General features: G+C 35.1%; 3 protein-coding genes across 6 annotated transcripts in view; 1 reads left to right on the top strand and 2 right to left on the bottom strand.

Moving 5' to 3' along the window:
• Nucleotides 1-1,883, bottom strand: part of LOC124367315 (mediator of RNA polymerase II transcription subunit 13) — a 132,414-nt gene extending 130,531 nt beyond the window's left edge. For all 3 annotated transcript variants that reach the window (XM_046824042.1, XM_046824043.1, XM_046824044.1), the window contains exon 1: nt 1,753-1,883. In XM_046824042.1, coding sequence (XP_046679998.1) covers nt 1,753-1,821 — 69 coding nt within the window. In that variant the 5' untranslated portion in view covers nt 1,822-1,883. The remainder of the gene's footprint in view (nt 1-1,752) is intronic.
• A 75-nt stretch (nt 1,884-1,958) lies between these two features.
• LOC124367316 (39S ribosomal protein L50, mitochondrial) lies at nt 1,959-20,894 on the top strand. Its single transcript, XM_046824045.1, has 5 exons — nt 1,959-2,069; nt 5,324-5,448; nt 15,516-15,724; nt 17,565-17,684; nt 20,713-20,894. The coding sequence occupies exons 1-5, from the start codon at nt 2,037-2,039 to the stop codon at nt 20,832-20,834; spliced, it is 609 nt and encodes a 202-aa protein (XP_046680001.1). The 5' UTR covers nt 1,959-2,036; the 3' UTR covers nt 20,835-20,894.
• Nucleotides 20,691-23,398, bottom strand: part of LOC124367317 (transmembrane protein 17-like) — a 33,531-nt gene continuing 30,823 nt past the window's right edge. For both annotated transcript variants that reach the window (XM_046824047.1, XM_046824046.1), the window contains exon 5: nt 20,691-20,816. The gene's annotated coding sequence lies outside the window, so the exon portion shown is untranslated. The remainder of the gene's footprint in view (nt 20,817-23,398) is intronic.

Raw genomic sequence — 23,398 nt, 5'->3', positions numbered from 1 at the left:
GACGACCGTATTTGCTCCTCTCACAGTTACAGTTGTTTCTTTCCCACAAATTTCACATAATGGATTTTTCGGTACGAGTCCAAGATGTTCAAGCCACGTAAAACATGTCATCATTTTTCAAAGCAATGTCGTGTAGTTTTCTATAATTGGCTGCCATTTTTAATAATCAAATGTTACTTATGTAAAATTGAAATATTACCTTACATGTATTATTTGAAAGTGTTTTACAGCTGTTGATATAGATTATTTTAAGTTAATTGTTCAATATAATTAACAGTATCGATTGATTATATCAATGGTTATGATTAAGTAATATCGTTTGCCGATTTCGATATAAAAAACCGGGTTCGCTTATCGTACCCTACCCTCAAGCTCAGATCACAAGAGTGCCTCGAACCGCTTCGGGTTGGATGAGATAAGATGTGGCACAGCATTAGACAATGAACATCTTATTGAAGAGTAACATGAACAAAGGCTTTCCAACATTTAAGTTAAGCTCAAGTATCTTACTTTCTAAATAAGTAAGCCAACTGTCTGATCATCAAACTCAAATATGAAATTCAAAGTTCACCCAATCATTGCTGAGAATTACCACTATACTAGGTAATTCGTAGATCTAAATATAATATTAAAATTTAAAAGTAGCTCATATTTATTTTAAATTTTTATTGTGTTAAACAACCCAATTTAGTCTAAATAGAATAAGTTTTTCATCACATCAAATCCTGAAATATCCTGGATAAATTTTGACATTAATGCATTAAAACTATTTTTCTTGTAAGTCAAATAGGTTACATACATTGACAGAAAAGAAATGTATCAGAACTTTAAAAATTACTGATATCCAAAACTCTTATATTCGAGACCTAAGTAAAAGCAAGTTATATTCCTGCCACTGTTAATTCTGTCAAATATCCATGAATATTTTTCTGATGTTTGTTTCAGCTTACACTTACCTTGAACTGAAAAATCCAGACATAATTGTTCTGTGTTATTTATATTGATCACAAGCCTTTCACAAAATTTCTGTAGGCTATTTCATATTTCTTTTTTGATAAATTATGTACTCACCATCTATAAATAGCTAAATTAAGAATTATTTATTAGCATATATTAAAACTGAAATATCAAAGACTAACCTCATAAGCAGACTAAAGATAATACTTGAAACTACAAGGTAAAATACCTCAATTATACCTAAAACTAGTCTGGGATCATTATGAACTGTCAAGTAATTCAATAATTTCATTTTTTGATAATTGTTCTGTTCTGGTTTTTCATGTATCTTTAACTCTGAATTCTTAAAATATCTGTCTCAAAATAAAAAAAAAAATAAAAACTCTGGTAAGGGTTGTGGGATCACTAAGAAGACTGCTTTGACTTTGCCCTCTTATCTTGCCACAGGCAATCAACCCCATTTTTCGAGTAAATACTGATAAAATAAACCAGTTTTGTAAATTACTAACGAAGAAAACTCTAGAAATCATTTGTAGAATAGAGAATAGGGATGAGAACTCTAGAAGTAATATGCCAAGCGTGACACTTTCTACAAATGTAGTCCGAAGAAACCAGACACTTTAGTTTATGTTGCAAAGAACTATACTGAATATAAGTAACAAAATACATGGTATTTTTATAGGCAATGCGATTTATATTGAAAAAACGCCGATAAATTAGTTACTCTTAACAGTAATAAGAGAAAATTACACCAAGATCGAGAACTAGGCTATCGTAAAGAATAACTTAGCCTACCAGAGCAAAGAAGTTTGTGTGACAATCCTCTAAACTGGCTCCGTTTGTTTGATGACTCTGATGCGTCATAGTTTATCCATCTTCTTATGTATCCACTTTCACACTAGACACAGAATGAAAAGAACTTAAATCACAGAAAACATAGATTTATTTCACTATGACACAGTACGATTTTCACCTTTCAATGGCGACTGTAAAATGGCGGATGGATAGCACAACAAGCGCAGAGCCTTGGCGCATCCTATTGGTCAATATTGATCACGTGGTGTGAAGCAATAACTGTCATGGCAGCCCTCATAAAGCATGTGTTGTCAAAAGTAAGTATATAAATACAATTTAATAATATTTATTGATTACCTAATATGATATAATAATTTTGTGGAAGTACAGTCAATGTAATTCAAGGTCAAAAATACATAATTTTAAGATCTCTCTGTAAATACAGTACATATTTCATCAGAGAGCACACATAATGGTTTATAGTTAGAAACATTTAGAACCTAGTTAGTTTATCAGGTTACTTTTTCCCTTTAATTGCTCTTATTTTAATACTTTAGTATTTGAAAAATCGGTTTTTTTAGAGGTAAATCGTTTACTTCATAATAAACATAAACTTCATTAATCATTCATTATGGGTTTTTCACAATATTTCTTGCTTTTCTTCTAGCACTTATTTTGAGGTTATACATATTTACATACATTTTATTTCAGAAAAAAAAACAAGTCCATAATAATTATTCTGTACCTCACTTCGTAAAAAAAGTGTTAAAATTAGGATGCGTGTGTACTCTCAGAAATCTTGTCAGGTTTCATTATATTTAGTCACAATACACAAGCCTAGGATGTAGAATGTTATGAAGTTTTTAAACAAACGGAGTCCTGTTGTAATACAACAGCTATAGGAGGTCAAGAGTTTCAAGGGAGTGATTTTATGATCCCTCCATACAGAAATTGACATCTATTCTGACTACTCTGTAAATATACTCTACTAGAAGGTGGAGAATGTTTCTGCTCCGTGAACATACCTTACTGGAAGGTGAATAGTGTTTCCACTCCATGAAAATACTGTAATAGAAGGTGGAAAATATTTCTACTCCATGAAGATAGCTTACTAGGAGGTGAATAATGTGTCCACTTCAGTACTAGAAGGTGAAGAGTGTTTCCACTCCATGAACATAGCTTACTAGAAGGTGAATAATGTATCCACTCATGAACATACCTTACTAGAAGGTGAATAGTTTTTCCACTCCATGAAAATACGGTAATAGAAGGTGGAGAAAGTTTCTACTCCATGAACATAGCTTACTAGGAGGTGAATAACGTATCCACTTCATGAACATACCTTAATAGAAGGTTGAGAATATTTCCACTCCATGAACATACCTTACTAGAAGGTGGATAGTGTTTCCACTCCATGAAAATACCCTACTAGAAGGTTGATAGTGTTTACACTCCATGAACATACCTTACTAGAAGGTGGAGGGTGTTTCCTCTCCATGTTCATTCCAGCAGATGCTTACAGTTAGAGGAATTTAGCTGTGCTCGTAGGGCCCAGATACTACCCTCTCAACAAACAAACGCTATCTGTGTGGCAGGTTGCGTTTACGTGCTAGCCGCTGAGATGAAGGCGCAACAATCTCTTTAATGACTTTAAACTCACAATTTTGATTTACAGATAAAATTGACAAATACGTTATTTTAAAAAACACGTTAGACAGCACTATAACAACTGAAAAAACAAGGATAAGTCCTATTATTCCTATTATTTGGTTTTCTCCTATTATTTAATTCCACCACAATCAGCACTTTTACAAAACAGACTGATTTTAGCGAGTGCGATGAGTTATTCGGGCCAATACGATTCCTGAAAGGAGGGTTTTACCCATGAGTCACAGGAAATGTTTTCGGGACGCAGCGCATAATGCTACCCCGCCACCCCTCCCGCCTATCACCACACACTCAAGGACACGTGCACAGCTAAAGTCCTCGAACTGTATCTAACCTAACTATCTAGGCGGTGGTGAGGTGGGCCATCTGTGGAAGTGTGTGAAGTAGAGTTATTTTACTAAGGAATAACTATTGATAACAGTCTTTATTTGTAATAATTTTAAATATTTTTATATTATTTATTGAAGTAGGTTGTAACATAGCTCTGCATGTCATTAACCTCTTTACGGTGGAATGAGATTTGTACCAACTGGAGATCAGGTGAGGTAGAATCTGGATGTCTCTATTGTAATAAGTATCAAAGAAGGTTTCTTCAATTAAAAGGAAACATTGTTTGCACACTTAAGTAAGTGCCAATAATCTCTTCACTGCAATATGCATTAAGTTTTTTTTATATCTCTATTTTAAGTAGTGTCAGTAATCTCTTCACTGTGACATGAGGCATGAACCGACTGGAGATCAGGTGAGGCAGAATCTGGATGTCTCTAATGTAATAATTTTCTAAGAATGTTTCTTCGATAAAAAAGAGACAATGCTTGCATCTGTAAGTGTTAATAATCTCTTCACTGTGCCATGAGACATGTACTGACTTGAGATCAGGTGAGGTAGAATTGAGCATGTCTCTTCACAGCAATAAATGCATTAAGTTGTGATATCTCTAATTAGGTAAGTATTATTAACCTCTTTACTGTGGCATGAGACGTGTGTATTGACTTGAGATCAATTGAGGTAGAATTGAGCACGTCTCTTCGCTGCAATACATGCATTAAGTTTTTATATCTGTAGTTAAGTAAGTATTATTAACCTCTTTACTGTGGCATGAGATGTGTGTACTGACTTGAGATCGGTTGAGGTAGAATCGAGCACGTCTCTTCGCTGCTATACATTTAATGCATGTTTTTATATATGTAGTTAAGTAAGTGTTAATAATCTCTTCACTATGGCATGAGACATGTACTGACTGGAGATCAAGTGAGGTAGAATCGAGCACGTCTCTTCGCTGCAATATATGCATTTGATTTTGATATTTCTAGTTAAGTATTTCTTATTAACCCCTTCGCTGCAGCATGAGTTATGTACTGAACTGAGGTAAGGCAAGATTGATAGAAGTTACCACTGTTTGCCACAATCTGTGTGTTAAGCATTCTGAATGGCATCCACTATAATATCAATAGCATTTAATCCAAAAATCAAATTCAGTCCTTGTAACACTGAAGGAATGTAATTTGCTGTTCGTAAAAAGCATATATCCCACTTATTCACTAATTACGTGTGCATGCAATTAAAATCAGCTCTTTTGTTCTGGTTCCACTAGTACTCTTCTCTCTCATAAATATAATACTGAGCGTGTCAAAAAAAAGACCTAAACAAATGATCAAATTAGTCTTTAATTTTATTATGGAAAGATAAAATAAAATTTTACCACGTTAAAATTCTTTATAGTGCTTGTTATAGGTCATGCTTATAGTAATAACCGAGTGGTCTACTTTCCATTTAAATGAGTGTTAATTAAGGAAAGCTATTAATTGGACAACACTCTATGGTATAAAGAAATAAAACACTGTAAATACTATTTTTATGAGATAAACCAGATCAACATTTCACAGCTTTTATTTTTTTGCAGCAGCCTCTCATAATTCAAACTCGCAATGCACACTATCGTGGAGACCGGAAGAAGAAGTTTTGGCTGAATCCAATAAAGCCAGGGAAGAAAGTAGAATCCGTCGTAACCGGGATTGCTGCCAGGGGGTAAGTGAATGTAAGAAAGGTTGGAGATAGATAATTTTACTTACTCCATTCAGATATTTTGTTAGCTATAGTTCGTTTAGCCATAGTCATCGGCTCAGGTCTGAACAGTGCATGATATTCAGTAAAATAACATAGCCTATGAATGTTTTATGAGGCAAATTAGCATATACAGTTCTGAGTCCCGTTAGTTTGAGCCCTACAAATATTCGAACACAGTCCGGAGAAAAATCTCATAATTCAGAAAACACCAGGATTTTCAAATGGAGGTGGAGGTCTTAATAGGAGTCTGTGCATTTTGACAATGGATGAAAATCAATGATGTCGAGCTATGTCTAATATAAATTAACTAGTTGCTAACTATTTGTTGGCTAGAGAGTAGATTAATTTTTTCTAAAATATTTTTCTTTTTTATTATATTTTGAGACCCAAGAACCTTATGGTGGAAGGGGGATTGTAACCCCTACAACCTCTATGGTATACCACTGTTTGATTTAATTAACTCTGGAATTGGTAAAAAACTATTCGCCAACTATTTTAACACGCTTACCCAGTGGCAAATGATACTTCTCAGTAGATTGTAGCACAACGTGTAGATTGTAGATTGTGCCTCATACAGCTTAGTGGATTGCAATACAGCGTGTGTGTCCTACCACTCAGCGGATTGCATCACAAGGTGTGTCTTCTACCAATCATTGGATTGCAACACAGCGTATGTGTCCTACCGCTCAGCGGATTGCAGCACAAGGTGTGTCTTCTACCAATCAGCGGATTGCAACACAGTCTGTGTGTCCTACCAATCAGCGGATTGCATCAGTGTGTCTTCTACCAGTCATGGGATTGCAACAAGGTCTGTGTGTCCTACTGCTCAGCGGATTGCAGCACAAGGTGTGTCTCCTACCGTTCAGCAGATTGCAGCACAAGGTGTGTCTTCTACCAATCAGCGGATTGCAACACACTGCACTTTTCCTTGCCTCCAGCTGCTGGCCAACAGCATGCCGGACGACATTGATCTGTTTTGTACAGGTGAGGAGGCCTTCAAAAAGAAGTTGTTGGACTGGAAGGCACTGCATTGAATCTGTATTCGGCAATCAAAACTGTAGTTATTAGTATAACATATGGTGCATGTTCATTAGTTTTTTCCTAATTCTATTTACTTATCATGATCCTCAATATTTATTATAAATTATTGTTATGTATTTGTTATCGTTGTTAAAATTTGTTACGAATTCTATAGATTCTATTTTGTTACTCTAATACTGTTAATATTTATTACAATTATGTAGATTTTATTTACCTTTACTAGTATAGTTATATTTATTGTAAATCATATAGCTTTATTTATTGTTATTGTTGCATAGTGGTGGCTGTATTGTTCCCTGCATGTTTGGCTTGGTGCTTGAGCTAGGACTTAAGCACCAATTAGTTTAAAGTCCAATTGCATGTTTGGCTTGTCCCTTCTCATACCTTAAGTTTTTTTTTTAAGTTTTAAATTCCGTTGCATGTTTGGCTTGGCCCTTTGTGTTTATAAGTATTAGTCATCTTGAGAAACTATGTAAAACTGTAACACGTTGTAATTGGTCTTTTGACCATTGGAGCGGATTGCAGCATCAGTGTGTGTCCTACTTGTCCTACCAATCAGCGGATTGCAATACAGCGTGTGTGTCCTACCACTCAGCGGATTGCATCACAAGGTGTGTCTTCTACCAATCAGTGGATATTGCAACACAGTGTGTGTGTGTCCTACCGCTCAGCGGATTGCAGCACAAGGTGTGTCTTCTACCAATCATTGGATTGCAACACAGCGTATGTGTCCTACCGCTCAGCGGATTGCAGCACAAGGTGTGTCTTCTACCAATCAGCGGATTGCAACACAGCGTGTGTGTGTGTGTGTGTGTCCTACCGCTCAGCAGATTGCAGCACAAGGTGTGTCTCCTACCGTTCAGCAGATTTCAGCAGATGGTGTGTCTTCTACCAATCAGTGGATTGCAGCACAAGGTGTGTCTTCTACCAATCAGCTGGATTGCAACACAGCATATGTCTCCTACCACTCAGCGGATTGCAGCACAAAGTGTGTCTTCTACCAATCAGTGGATTACAACACAGCATATGTCTCCTACCACTCAGCGGATTGCAGCACAAAGTGTGTCTTCTACCAATCAGTGGATTACAACACAGCATATGTCTCCTACCAATCAGCGGATTGCAGCACAAGGTGTGTCTTCTACCAATCAGTGGATTACAACACAGCGTATGTGTTCTACCAATCAACGGATTGCATCACAAAGTGGGTCTTCTACCAATCAGTGGATTACAACACAGCGTATGTGTCCTACCAATCAACGGATTGCAGCACAAAGTGTGTCTTCTACCGCTCAGCAGATTGCAGCACAAGGTGTGTCTTCTACCGTTCAGCAGATTGCAGCACAAGGTTGTGTCTTCTACCAATCAGCGGATTGCAGCACAGCATGTGTGTCCTACCACTCAGCGGATCCATCGACATGCCCCTGTTTAGGGGACGAGTAGAGAAGAAAATCCTCTACAATTTGCAAGACTAAGCAAATACTGAGTATCGAACTCACTGTCCACTGTTCGTTATGAGTACATGGGCATATATATGGGAGGCTTTAGCCCCTCAAAATATTGAGATTGCACTAAGTTGTTTGTTTCAACCTAGAACACATTTATGAGGTCTTAAAGCTATATAATATTCCCCAGCTTCTATTTTTTTTTTATGATATTTTATACATCCTAAACCACCCAGTATGCCAGTTCCTATCCAAAATAATTTTCTACGCACGCCACTGTAAAACCACATCCAGATTTGAAGTTTGTGTTGTTGACAACACGTTTAAAACCTTCAAAAACAGTTGTTTTATTATATTATAGTCTAAATTCTTGTCGACACCTAACATGTGGTTTAGCGATATTTTAGCAAAATGTTTAAATAGACATGAATGTTAAATCATTAAAGTATGATCATGTAAGTTCTAATGAAGTACCTATGCTAGGCAACTTTGAAATGATTTAAAATGAAAATCAGCGTTATTTTCGTGCAATGCACTCACTGGCATGGATTAAAATTTGCCTCAAATGATTAGGTCTTTTTTTATTTTTGCTTTTGGTTACATTTATGAAATACTATTTTTTTCAAAATTTTCAGCTTTGTTATTGGTAAAGATACCTTTAAATGATTTCTCCAGCAAATTTCAAGGAAGAATACAAAATTTGATCTTGCTTTTAAGCGTCATGTGCGATTGGTCCTTAGTTAATTTTAATAATGTATTTATTAGTTAGTTTATTATTATTTTACTTCTACTGGTAGTAAAATATATGTTCAAAAGATAAACATTATTTTAACTAAATTATTTATTGTCAAAAATCATACGATTCGCTTCATCAATAAAATGTTAAGAAATATTTTGAAAATACTGCAAAAACCACATAACATGCCTATTCTGATCATGCTACATGATACTTGTTATTTTGTTGTGTCCAGACAAGAAAAGAAAGTGAGGCTGTAGTTTACAAGTGCCAACATACCAAAAGTTAAACAATTGATTTCGGAGAGCACGGAGCTAATGTTTGGTACTCGTCCATCATTATGAGGACGTCATTATTCATACTTTGTATAATATTTATTACAATCTATTGTATAGTTGAACAAATTCACTTCGCTGTTGGTTTAAAAAATTACAACACCAAGATGGCTCATCGTTTGCAAACTATTATGATTGTGCAAACGATTTTGGGTTTGAACAATATTTTTTAACGTTAAATTCATTGCTCTTGGAACAAATTTTTACCGCTATGTAAAATTGCAGCTTGTTAAAATATGAAATTCAGGTATATTGTTATCGGGCCTGAATAAAAACAGCTGAAAATAAACATGTTAAATTTTTACAGAAAATACATGAGTTTCAGGAATTGACATGCTTTTATTTTCTTAAATTAAGTTTAATTAAAATATATAATTTCCTTAAATCATAAATGAGTACGGTACATTTTTATTTATAAAAATGTTTAATGTTATTAGGAAAAATATTTATAAAATGTGTTGTTTTCTATAAAAATATATAATTTCATTAAGTCATACATTAATAAAACTTGTTAACCCCTAAAACTATAACTCATGTACATAATGTAAAAGTGTTACTTGTTTATATTCATCCGTTTTTATTTGGGCCTGATTACAACATTCCTACACTTCTCACTTTAAATGATGTACTGTAATTTTATATAGAGTGACCAAAAAGGTTGGTACTTTTTCTGTACTTATGAAAGTCATCTTTACATGTTCAAGCCCAATCCTGTTTCAGGGCATAGCACCCTAAATCCCAAACTTAATTGTTATCATACTGTATTCATTTAGCATTATAATTACTGAATGATCTCTTGAAAAAAACTTTTTTATGTATAAAAAGTGTTCTAACTCCACCGTGACATCATTGGTACAACGGTGTTGACATGTTGTAACCTCAAACTCACTCATCTTTCAAATAATAACAGAGAAACATGAGAGGAAATAGTGGAAATCCGAGTCAGCTAATAATAATAGAAACACGTGAGAGACAAATCGCTGAAACTCAAGTTGTAAAAATTAAAAAATAATCAATAATTTGAAGACTTATTTCTTGAAATCAAGGTCTATTTGGTATTCTTAGACCTCAAAATGAACATTTAATACAGCCATGCTCTGTGCCATTAGTTGTTCATTTCCCCCACCCCCCACCCCATTTCTTCCCACCCAAACCCATCCATCATCCAAGAGTCTGCCCTGTACAGTAACACATACATTAATTTACACCTCATTTGCATAATTAGACACGGAAATAAAAATTAGGATATTTTAATTAGGCCTATTTATTTACGTAAAATTATAAACAGCAATAACAATAATTACAGTAAAATATATATATATAAAAAAACCTTTTCTCTTTGAAATAAAAAAATTAACTTTAGCTTACTTAAGATTTTCATCTAGCCTGACAAAGGATGAAATCGTCAATTACTTCATCAAAACTTAAAACTGTTTGTTTTGTCTAATTCAAGCGGAGCACTGCCATACAAAGAGATCAAATGTAAATATTTTTAAATGGCTTCTTAGTAAGCAGTTAATTTTTAAACCTGCCATTGCTGCTCCAAAGCCTTTATGATAATTGGTCAAATGTTTTTTTGTTCTCTGAGGACTAGAAGATTATAAATTGCATCTAGTCCTATAAGGACCTTTGACATGCTTCCGGATTGACAGGATATTCTGGATGGGTAAGGTTAAGGAGTAGGGACCGCCTCCTATCGAGATCCATGAGGAAGAATTTAGGGCACTAATCTCAAAATCATGTTCTCCCGGAAGAAGGGGAGGCCAGCTCTGAACCAGCCTCTCCAGTCAAAGCAGGCAGGAGGTGGCACACCCTTGTTGAGGCTAGCAAGAACCTCTGAGGTTAGGGAACGATCCCACCAACTCCAACAGTCATCTCCCGCAGTAGACTAGACCTATTGAATTGCCCTTGCACCCCAGAATCTCGACATTTGCGATTAGTGATGTGCCACTCCTGGATATCCATAGGGCTGCCCAGATTTAAGTGACACATCGGCTTTTGCTGTGCCCAGTGGTAGGTTCGACTGGAAGGTATAAATCAGCCAGAAGTGATCCCTGCTGGGTAGGGTCAAATGTATTAAAGCAACAGTGTTATTACGGCTTCTTCTTGCAGTCTTGGGTGCGAGTGAGCCCCACATGATTGTTGAAACGTCGCTTTCAACAGTCTGGTTCGGGTGTTTTGCAGGATTCAACAAAATCTGTTTAATGAAACCACTGTTAAAATAAGAGTTAAAGTTTTGAATAGAGGTTTACAAAATTACACGCCCAAGATAATGACTTTAAGAACTCCATAATGCTGAAATCTTCTGTCGCTTGATCAAGAATTATGGTAAATTATATAAATTATTCGTGTAATTCTAAAAGTACATATTCAAAAATATTCACTTTAAACTATCTTTTAAAATAATCGGATCACAAATTTCTGAAATACAAATTTTTATAGTTCAAGTTTGGTTGAAAAGCACCAAAAACCAGTATCATTTTATGTTGTAGAAGTTTTTGTTAGTAAAATAATTGCTTTTTATGTCTAAACCCAAAGATAAACAAGCTGAATTTAAATTATTTAATTGTAGCTTAGGTAGTTAGTTGGTAGTTAAAACTGGGTTTTCTATACTTTTTTATCCGAAGTAGGTGTAGAGCAGTAGGCAGTGTAGCAGTGGCATATTCTCTCTAGAACAACATTGGTTGATATACACAAATCTACGTACGTTATGGTATGATGCCCTCAATATTACAATAGCCTTAACGTAACTGTATGATTCATAAATAATATAACATAACGTATTATAATTATTTAAAGGCTTTGCATACATTTTACGAGCTTTTACCCTTTGCGTGAACACAGAATAGCATGTGCCTAAATACAGGCCTGTTTGTACTAGTGGTGCAGAGGCAGGACTACATCTATAGTCAATTCCACGTTTACCTGGCAGTACTGGTCTAATGGGACATACTCATGTTCCTACTTTTACTGGGAACATCATGCCTAGTGTCGTGAGGGTTGCGTCAACTGTCCTTGCGACCTGCGTGAAGGCGCTTAAATAGATTTTACTGTACCCTACCTACCTTTTGTACCTTAGCTCATGTTCATTTGTGTTTTATTTATCTGTGATTTTTGTATAACTACAAAATCTATATATATAAAAATGAATGTTTGTGTGTTTGTCCTGTATGGAATCGTAAACTATTTGACCGATCATTACGAAAATTTATATGTATATGTATTTTTCCACGAAGAAGGTTTCTATGCTATGTCTATTGATGTAACTCGCCTCCACTCCAGGTGGCGTTGCCAAAGATAATAGTTTTCAAAGCGCCTGCACATTATAAACTGCAATTACGAGACAGTTACGAATATTTAATAGCCAAACACTATTTGAAGGCGCTAAGTTATGATGTATATTTGTCTTGAAGATAAATTTCTGGTTGAACTAAAAGCTTGAGTGTTAGACCACTTTATAATAAAACACATGTACGTGTACAATGGCTATACAGATTTTCTTGATGGCAACAAAGCAAACTCTACATCGGCGTTGGAAATATAATTTACTTGAGCCAGAAGTGCACATACACGGGTAACGCTTACGAAAAGCGTGCGAAGCCGCGGGAAACAGCTAGTAGTTTATAAAAATACAGTTGTGAAAGGAACTTATAACTTATAATTTGTTGTGAAACAATATATAAATTAGTTCACACTGAATTTATGTTTAAATACCGAAACATTAAAATAGTATGATTTTGTTTAAGAGACAATTTTTATTGCAGTAACAGTAAAAAGGTTGTAGCTTTTGCACTTACAAATACCATGTATTTCTATTTACATTACAATTTTATCCGCTGATTTACTCTAAGTACTTTAAACTAACATTGCAAGATGTCATGGTTCTGAGCAGGGTAAAGGCTGGACAGGAAAGAATCTGTTATCTTATCTGAGACGGCATGACTTTATATATATGTTATTAGAATTCCTCAGCCTAATCACAACAATAACATATGGCTGCCAATAAGACAAGCTTATAAACAAAGTCAAAATCATAAGTACTGTATTCATAAGTTTGGTGGGAGTGGCGATCTTTGTGACGTGCTTTGTGTAGGGCTAAGCTTGCGTACAGGACTCAGTGTAATATTTTTTAAGTTTATTGTGTTTATGTCCTAATTATATAGTGTAAAATATTTTAACACTTTTTCTTGTGTGTCGACTGTAGTTTGTATGTAATGGTGTAAAAAGTGGCAACCGTAAAACCGTGTTGAATGTTTTTCAATACTTTCAAAAATCTTTTCCTGAGGGAAATTTTGTTGTTTTGGGGGGGGAAAAAAATAGTGAAGTAACTTTAACCAGGGTGCGCTCAGTTTATACATTTTATAAATTTTAAAAAGAAGAAACCATTGGGAATATCGTTGTGTCAAGAAAAATACCACGTAAAATACAATACAAAACCAGTAGAAAAGTGAAATGCGACGATGGGTTTGTTGTTTTCTGTATTCAGAAAATAATTCATTCTTTTTTCTCCAGCAATTTCTCCAGCTCTAACTCGGTGCAGTTTATAAAAACATAAAAGAAGATCAAGATCTTCCTGAGTTTAAAAGAACTACGTTGTGAAGATTGCTCAAAGAAAATGGATATTTCTTTGAAAAACACAGCAGGCAGTGTTTATTGTTAGAAAGAGACGATTTAATTAATTGGTGTCATTCTTACAGCAATTTTGTTTTTATATTAACGACCCTCATATCTAGAGTTATTGGTTAGGTTGCACAATCTAAAATAGAAATTGTAGCTGAAATAGGTATTGGATAAGTTTAAGTTGAAATATTGTTTCGTATGTAAATATTAAAAAATTGTCCATACAGGATGTTGCATATCTAAATGGGGTAATATTTTTAAGATTATATCCAAATCACAAAATATAATTTTTATAAATAAAGTTTTGATTCCTTTTCAAGAAAGTTAAAAAGAATACTCATATAAATTTAATATTTTCTAAGTTGTATATAAGAATTAATAATTGTTTGCAACATGAATTATAATTGTAAAAGTTATTAATATTATTTTTTCTGCTTTCGTAGTTTGAAAGGTTTAAGACAAAAATAACATATATTATAAAGGAAAAATTAGAATTTACATTTACTTTAAAATTGAGATATAGTGGTAAATAAACTTTTAGGGTTTTTGTTCTCTAAGGACAAGAAGCTTAGAAAATTGCACATAGTCCTAAAAGGACTTTTGCACTGCTTCCGGAGTGACAGGATATTCTGGATAGGTAAGGTTTGAGGTAGGGGCCACCTCCTCTCAAGATCCATGAGGAAGAATTTGGGGCATTAATCTCAGTCATGTCCCCTCGGAAGAAGAGGAAGCCAGTTCTGAACCAGCCTCTCCAGTCAAAGTAGGTAGAAGGTGGCATACCCTTAACCCTTTGACTCTTAGGGAACAAACCCTACCAATTCCAAATGTCAACCATTGCAGTAGACTAGACCTATTGAATTACCCTTGCACCCCAGAATCTCAATATTTGCGGTTAGTGATATGCCATTCCTGGACATCCATAAGGTTGCCCAGATTTAAGTGTCACAAAGGTTTTTGTTGTACCCACTGTGGGTTCAACTGGAAAGTATAAACCAGCCAGATGTGAACCCTAGGGAAAAATTTTAGGTTGAATGTAAAAAGATTGGTTTGTAACTTTTTAAAACCATGTTCCAGAAAAGCACTATTTTTGGTAGTGGCTCCTTCTAACTTATTAGCATTATTGAACCTACAAGCTAATTATAAGAAAGGGGCGTGTGCTACTAACTGTGCCTGTTTAACCCTTTCGCAGTCGAATTACCTTGACACACCTCAGGTGCTAACAGGCTGAATTGATTCAGCCGCTCAATTGTGAGAAAACACACATGTTTTTTATTATTTTAACAATTCCGTTCGAACAAAACTATTATATATTATACATCATTGTAAATGTTAATTAATCCTCTATGATATGGTTATATTTGAAAATTATTAAGCCTATAAGGCAAACTAAATCTAATTGAATACTCATTTGTACAAGAAAATTAAATTAAAACTATATTTCTTGTACAGAAACACCTGTAAAAGTAACAACAATATGTTAGTAAAACAGTAGCCACAGGAAGTTACAAACAGGGCTAGTAATTCCATAAAATAGCGTTTCGATCAAAAACAACTGCTAAATCACTTGTCAATGAAGAAATTGAAAAAACGTTTCATGTATTATTCCTAGATAGTCATCACTAGGCATCAAAATAAGCAATGAACAAAGACAACAGTACTGTCAATAGATATTTCCATTAGCAGTTCCAAAAGCTGCCGTGTGGTGGCAGCACAAAGCAGAGAGCAATGATAAAGCAGTTGATGGTGATCTGTGGTGATTGGACGTTAGCGCCAGGGGGGCCAAGGCGATTGCCAGAAGAGGGTTAAATGAAAGTTTTTTGTTTCATTTCCATTATTACTGTTAAATTGCAGGTTTCTGAGACCGCTGCAAGACTATTCGCCGCCGCATGATGCTCTCGAAAGATGTGAGGAGATCTGCAGCAGGACTTTGGGGCCGAACGTCGACGACTCAACCTCCATCAGCAGAGACCCCCAGTCCAGATTCACTATACTCAATGACTGCTTCAAGGCGTTCAAGCATTCGGTGCCAAACTCCCTGCTGTACCAAATTACTACTGTGGGTGAGTGCATATTGTAAGCTACACTGCGTGTTAAAATATTATTTGTTATGGTTAAATGGGCAAAAATTTTAAAAAAAATTCCTCAAACACTATTTCACTTTATTAGTATTATTAAGCCATTGGAGCTTACATCCATACATGCAACAGCTTTATCAAAGTTGTTAAAAAATAAGTGTAAAGACAGCAATACACAAAAAAAATGACAGAAGACAAGGATAATGTTACAGTTCTTAATTCATCCTCAGTGCAGCTGTAGTCAGATGTTTTTATACCTCCTTTTAAGAAGGAGATAAACACAAAAAAATGGTTTAAACTGTAGTTTCTCATTTAGCAACTTGGTTTGATCTTCATTTTTAAATAGGCTATTAAATTTTACATGTGAATTTGATAATTGGTAACCTTAAAGGATGGAAGGCAAATTGTTGTTCGGGAACAGAATCAATCTGAAATAAAAATTACAAAATAGGTGGCCCAAAAAGGGGCCGGTGCACCCAGGAGGATTCACTTCTGGCTGGTTTATACCTTCCAGTTGAACCTACCACTGGGCCCAGCAAAAACGTATGTCACTTAAATCTGGGCAACCTTATGGATGTCCAATAGCGGCATATCACTAACAAGAAATGTAAAAAATCTGGGATGCAAGGGTAATTCGATGGTCTAGTCTACTGTGGGAGATGACTGTTGGAGTTGGCGTGGTTCGTTCCCTAACCCCAGAGATTCTTGCTAGCCTCAACATAAGGGTGTGCCACCCCCTGCCTGCTTTGACTGGAGAGACTGGTTCAAAGCTGGCCTCCCCTTCTCCTGGGGAGACATGACTTTTAGATTAGTGCTTTGAGATGTAATATTTCAAGGCTATCTTCAGTTTTATTTTGTGATTGATCAATATAGTATTCGCCAACAGTCTATTTTCCTGTATTTCTCTGAATATCAGGTTTACGTACAGAGGAGCTCAACTAACTATCGTGAATTTTAACATACTGGAAACTGTAACATATGCAAGGATAAAATCTTCCAGCAGGAGTGAATGGGACAGATTTCCAACACCTGAGACAGCGGCTCGGCAGTTGGGGCTTAAAGAATGTCCATTCTACTCCTTTGATGATTTTCTTTTGTTCCTGATTTATTCTTGACTTGCTACCAGCAATGTTTCGTGATGTGAAACTTTTTTTCATGTTAATTTTGACGCAAAACTGCTCTTTAAGAATGTATTAATAAAGAATATTATCTATTTGTGTTCATTATTGTTTTCTCAATGACTGATCAGTTTTGCATGCGTTAGTTGACGAGTAGTTCGAACATTTTGTTGTTTTACATTCGCCAGCCTTATACATAAAAATCATTATTTAGAAACAATAAAGTAGTATAAATAAGAACTATGAGATTAAAGACTGTTCAGAAAAGAGGTACGTCTGCATTGATTAGTCATTCTTGTTGGCAAAGTGAAATATTTTGTAACCTAAGTAAGGCGGAAATTAAGAGAAAACATGTACAAACGCACACAACAAACAACATACAGCGTTTGTACATACAACAAACGCTTATGTTGATTTCCGTTACCAACTTGTTTTTTTTTTTTTAAATAAAGATGAAGTGGAGGGATGTTCTTTAAAAATGTTTAACACTTTTAGAGGTTTAAGAAGTATTATAATGTTGCCCCTTTTTACTCAACTTGTTATTTACAAATTATAAATAAAGAACTTCTATGCTCTACCAGCTCTGAGTATCACTTATAAATGTGTACCTAAAGTGTTTTCAATTGACATAATTTTTTGTTGTATTTCATGTGTTACTAAATCAATGTCAAAGTCAGACATCTAACTATACAACTGTTATTTACCAGGTGCCTTAAAGAACTTCTATGCTACACCGATATCAACAACCACTCCCCTAGATAAGATGAGGACAATGGAACTCCCAGAAAATCTGCATGTCCAGCACGAACCCTTACGCTTCCATCCTGGTGAGTACACATTTTAACAGAGATAAGTGTGCGTGAATGAATGTAACCATCAGGTAGCGAAAAATTGTGTGCTTTTGAAGACAGCCAAAATGAATAAACATATAAAATTATAGCAAAAAACTCAATTTCATGCAAACCTTTCACAGTTTTGGATGTAATATTACATTCATAGTGATTACGTAAAAGTGTGCTACTTGTGTAATATTATGCATCGTTATATTGGTCCTGTTTTATTCTGTTGTCTGCCGTAATATTGCGCAAGAAGCATTTCTATGACAACCGCACGTACCACAAGCAGTTCTGGCGTTTTCTACTAGATGTCAGCACTTCCTTGGTCCTCTTTGATGAGTGTTTGCACCTTGGTGAGTTCGCTGTAGTCACATCTGAGGAATCGTCCTTTTTGAATTTGTACCACAAGGACAAGCTGTCAACGCAGCATTTTACCTGGAGAAGCTCAAGAGACTGAAACGAAGGATGACTGGCCTCAGGCCTGAAATCAAAGACGTCTTCGAACTCCACCATGACAATGCCTCCAGCCGCATTACCAACTACCTGACCCAGAAGAAGACTCCTGTGGTGTCCTAGCCTCCTTATAGCTCCTCCCGCCCTAACTGAGAGAGCTGATGAGAAAACACTGGGAGTCAGTGGAGAACATCCAAGCTCACGTTGGAAGGTTCCTGAAGGCATTCCAGTCGAGGGTTCCAGGGTGCTTTCCAGGTGTGGCAGAATCATCTCCACAGGTGTATTTATGTAGGAGGAAACTATTTTGAAGAACTTTAACCGTTTGTACCAATCGGATGAATAAATCTATTTTCCTTAGAAGATTTGCATTGCTTTCTTAATGCATCCTGTAATTTCTTACCAAAAACGGAAACATTGTGGGCATATTCATTTTTTATGACATTCTAAACACTTCAGAATTTAGGGCACTCGGTATTTTTGGGCTCTTAAGTCAGAGAGTAAAAGATTTTTTTATAAGTACTGTGAAGTAACTCGAATTTCTCTCCAATGTTTCATGATAAACAATTTCAGTAAAAGTTTAAACTGTTTTAGGCCAGTGTGAAGGAATCATAAAGTCAAAGTTTATAGCTTTTCAGTTAACACACACACTCATGATGTAATAAATAATAGGGCTCTATGTAATTTATGTAAGTCAGACAGGTCTGACCAGTCTATTTCACTCAAAAATTGTATACCTATGGCTGTTGTAGTTTATTCCAGTCCAAGGTATTTCTAGTGCCATAGTTTAGTTTGTCTACAATGCCTATTTCAATCAAAAAACAATTAAGATGTGTTCTATAACAGTCTTTAAATCTTTAGCAAATGTATGTTAGTAACTACAATACAATACAATTTTCTTTATTGCAAATTCGTTAAGAATTACAATGGTGTCAAAAATACATAAAAGTACATGTTATTTTTCAGTATTTTCAAAGAATTCTTTTAGTGAGTAGACCGGTCTTTTGATCAGCCACTTCTTCAGCTCCTGGTGCAGCTTATTGCCAGTCAGGTCTCTCAGGCAGTCCGGTAGGTGGTTCCTCAGTTTACAGCCTGCATAAGAAGGTTTTTTCTTCCCAGAGAGTAGTTCGATGTACTGGAAGGACCAGCTTGGAGCCATGACGAGTGTTATAGTGGTGTAGATCATGGTTTCTTATACGGTTTATTTCATCTACATGCTTTATGGTTTCAAGTATGTAGAGAGCCACCACTGTGAGGATTCCTACTTAACTTTGTCTTAGATATCTGCATTTCGCTAATGGTCAAGCACTGCATACTTAATATTTGCTAACATTTAAAGTATATATTTACTAAAACTTCCTATTTTATTATCTCTGTGCTCATCAATGATTGCAGAGAAGATCAAAATAAGAAGATTTGTTACTTTTAAGCTTACCATATGCTTTCAATGCCATAAACGTAAAGAAATTTAAAATGGTACTTAAATTAATTAAGCATATGCGTGTGTTGTTACATTATAATGTTTACCGAGAACACTTGATTACAAAAACACATTTATTATCTTATTAAGCCAAAAAGGAAGTTTTAAGAGTGGCATAGCCCGAAGGGATTTTTTATTTAGGAATAGGCTTATATGTTAACCAGGGATCCTAAGAACGTACATGTAAAATTTGAGTACACTCCGTCCAGTAGGTTTTACGTAATTGAGTAATACACAGACAAGACACCTATCAATTTTTATATAATATTTTATCTTGATGTGGTCAACAACAAATATATCGATTTCATATATGTAGGTACTCTCATTAACAACATCTTTTAATACCGAGTTTGAACTCTTATATCTAAACATATTTTAGATGGATATAAGTAAAACACCAAGGTATTAATAGATAAAATTAAGCTTTTACTTAATTATTACAAATTTCATTTTATTTTTAAATTATTAAGTTAATTTTGGTTGTTGATTAAGTAAATAATTTACACTCTTGAAGGAAAACTACTAAAAACGTTAAGTTAAAAATAATTTTTCCACTGACATCTCACAAAAAATTTAGAAAATGTGACCCTATAAATGGAATTAGAAAATGTTGTTCAACTAAACTTATAAGGAGCATTCAGAAATGGAAAAACAAATCTGGAAAACACCATTGATTTTTACAATATAGGACTTTTCCTACTTTTTAGCATAATTTCCACCTGTATTTATGTACTTTCTAACAGGTTATTAGTTTTTTTATATCAGCTGCAAAGAACTTTCTGTCTTCGTGTTTGATGATTTCCAACAAATCTTTTGACTCCGTCACTGTCCTGGAACTCCTTCCCGTGTAATGTCTCCTTCAGTGGATAAACAAATAGAAATCACATTGCTGTGCTAAAACAGGGTTGAAAAGGGGATGAGGAGCCTGTTATGTCAACGATTGTACGGATTAGATGAGCAGTGTCACAATGTGTTGTCTTATCTTTAATGAAAAGGGTTGAAAAAAGAACCTCTTTGATGTTTCCAATTTATTTTACTTTATTATTTACAACAACAATACAACTTAAGTGCAATTCTGTGATGTTACAGAAACAGACAATCTGTTTGGTGGTCAGACAGCTTTCCCGGAGAGCTCTACACTCGTCACTGGTCTCCGTACAAGGAAGAAGTACAAGAGCTACATAATCCCTGACCTGTATTGCAAAGAATAGAGTTTTGTATTGTAGTTAATAGTAATAGTTACTAATAATAATAACTTCACATGTTTTGTCTCCATTGTTTCATTTCATAGTAATGTATCATACAATGATTACAGTTATTTGTCCGTGATCCATGGAAAACATGTCATGTATACCAAGAAAGAAGTTATGGCAATGTATAGTATGTGTAAGATATAAATGTAAAGAAATTAATTGCTTGTATCCAAAAGAGGCCAAGAAAGTTTATTCCCTTTTTTTATTTAAACTATAAGAACTGATATATTATAAGGTATATCCTGAAAGCGAATATACTGAGGCTCTCGCAGCCTTGACATGTTGGCTACACATCAGTGTAGCCTGATTCCTCCACTCCACAACTACCAGATCAGTACATTGAGAACTGTTGATGCGCGTTGAAAACGTTTCGTGTAAAAGTCAATCCAATCTCCCCCCCCCCCTGAGTGTGAAATACACGGTTTCATCCGTTATCTCGTTTGGAGGGGAAAAACTCCGGTTGAGGTTTATAATAAGGTAAAAACTGCATCATTGCAAAGGATGAAGTGGAGAAATTTATCTCTATGGAGTTTTTAGTTGTCTCAAAAACTCTTGCCTGATTCAACTTGTGTTGGTCTGTCATCTGTTTGGGACCCACCTCGTAGACATTTTCCGATATCCGAGGGTTTCTGTGATGGTTTCGTGATCTGGATATTTGCGGAAATATCGCAGAAAGTTCATCCACAGTCAATTTGCATTCGTTATGGAGCACATTTTCGATTTTTTTTTCCAGAATTTCAGTCACAATAAATTGTTGGTCTTCTGCTCCTCTTGTACCGAATGACGATAACACATGGGGGTGGTGACTTCTGAGGTCGTAGTAATAAATACTCGAATTGCAAAGTTTACTTATAAGTTCAATTTAATTAATGAAACTTACAAGCACCACTTTTAGTTGGTAAATTAAATGTATGCCTTGCCACGTTGCTGCCAATTAGAGTACACGAACTAAAAATGTATATCTGATAGGTGGGCCTAAAATATCCAATGTTCTATGGAATTATGCCTACGATATTTTACTTTATAAAACTTTAAGATTTTACTTCCCTTCGCAATATCTAGACACACAACCCGGGCGTCGGCGTCTTGGCACAAGACATTAAAGCTGTAGTCTAAGAAGGGTTATTTCTAGTCTGTAATTACTAGAAGAAGAGTAGAAGTTATGAAAGTGGTAGCCATCTACTCAAATAATACGTGAGCTCGCCTAAAACAAATTCGCGACGGTATTAGCCATTTAATGAGACAAAAAACTTATCACGACAACGTGCTCGTCAGAAGGACAACGCCACAACTTGTATCCATTTCAATCAAGCAAATAAAAGATCTTCAAGGGTAAGTTACGTTACTATTTACAACTTTACTTTACGTTACATTCATTTTTTATGTTTGGCATCAAAGAGCTAATTTAATAATACAAAAATATAAATTTTACTTACGGACATAGCGCGCGAGGTGAAATTGGTCACATAGTTGGGCTGCTACAAAGGGTTACAATAAAATATTCATACGCGTGCCAATTAGGTCCGCCGATAATTTAGTTCCGGAACATTGGATACAAAATAATATTAAGTTTTACTGGCTAACTAGGTTGTGAAATGTTGCATTATATAAAATGGAACTAACTAACGGTACACTCTGATCATCATGCACAGATGTACGACCATTTTTAAACTCGTGACACCACTTGAACACGCTTGTACGATTCATAGCTTTATCACCGTATGCAGTTTTTACCTCATTATAAACCTCAACCGGAGTTTTTCCCTTCCAAACGAGGGGTAACGGATGATGCTGCGTATTTCACACCAAAAACAATAAAAAAGTAAAGTTTCTCCCTCGGATTTGTCAAATGATTCTAAATCAAAAATTGAGAGATGCTTTCAGAAATATATAGTGTATATGACTTTAAATGTTCACACTTGTTATGTATATTAACAAAAATGTAAAAACATAGTTTTTAAAAATTTATTTAAGTGAATAGACAAAACACCATTATACACATGTACCTAAAAATAGTAAAAAACCTAATAAAACATGGTATTAATGAGAAGTTTCATTCTTCCTCTTTGCAAACATACCAGTTTTATCACTATGGGTCAATATTTACTCCAAAAATAATGTAATACGATGCAACCTAATTGGGCCGGATGTCCGGCACTGCCACTTGAGCAACCAACCACACCGTATAACCGGCACCTGCAACTTCTAGAGTTAATATACGGCAAATATACTGTGATATAAAAGTAATAAAAATGTGAATGACAATGTTGAACTTTTCATTGCTGAGAATGTCTGTGAGCTACAATCTGTATTAGTGCGAAAAGTGCAGTGTCGTTGATATCGACTATAAATTTTTTGTATGACTTTACTCTGTATTTCAGGCAAAAAAAAAAAAAAAAAAAAAAAACGGTTTGAATCCAAATTTCAGTGTAGCGTTTTTCACTACATCCCTGACTCAATTTGGTACATTTGGTGTTTTGCCAATTTGTGACGTTTCTTTCGACCGGCATCTGTAGATTCTT

The sequence above is a fragment of the Homalodisca vitripennis genome, chromosome 8 (assembly GCF_021130785.1).
Source record: "Homalodisca vitripennis isolate AUS2020 chromosome 8, UT_GWSS_2.1, whole genome shotgun sequence".
NCBI classification, from domain to species: domain Eukaryota; kingdom Metazoa; phylum Arthropoda; class Insecta; order Hemiptera; family Cicadellidae; genus Homalodisca; species Homalodisca vitripennis.
Note: the sequence above shows the minus strand (reverse complement) of the source record. Positions and strands in the feature narration are given on the sequence as shown.

Excerpts from the sequence above, each read along its gene's own strand:
- LOC124367316 (XM_046824045.1), top strand. The coding sequence starts at position 2,037 with ATGGCAGCCCTCATAAAGCATGTGTTGTCAAAA. Across the intron at positions 2,070-5,323 it reads TAAAGCATGTGTTGTCAAAA|CAGCCTCTCATAATTCAAAC; the intron begins GTAAGTATATAA and ends ATTTTTTTGCAG. Across the intron at positions 17,685-20,712 it reads ACCCTTACGCTTCCATCCTG|AAACAGACAATCTGTTTGGT; the intron begins GTGAGTACACAT and ends GTGATGTTACAG.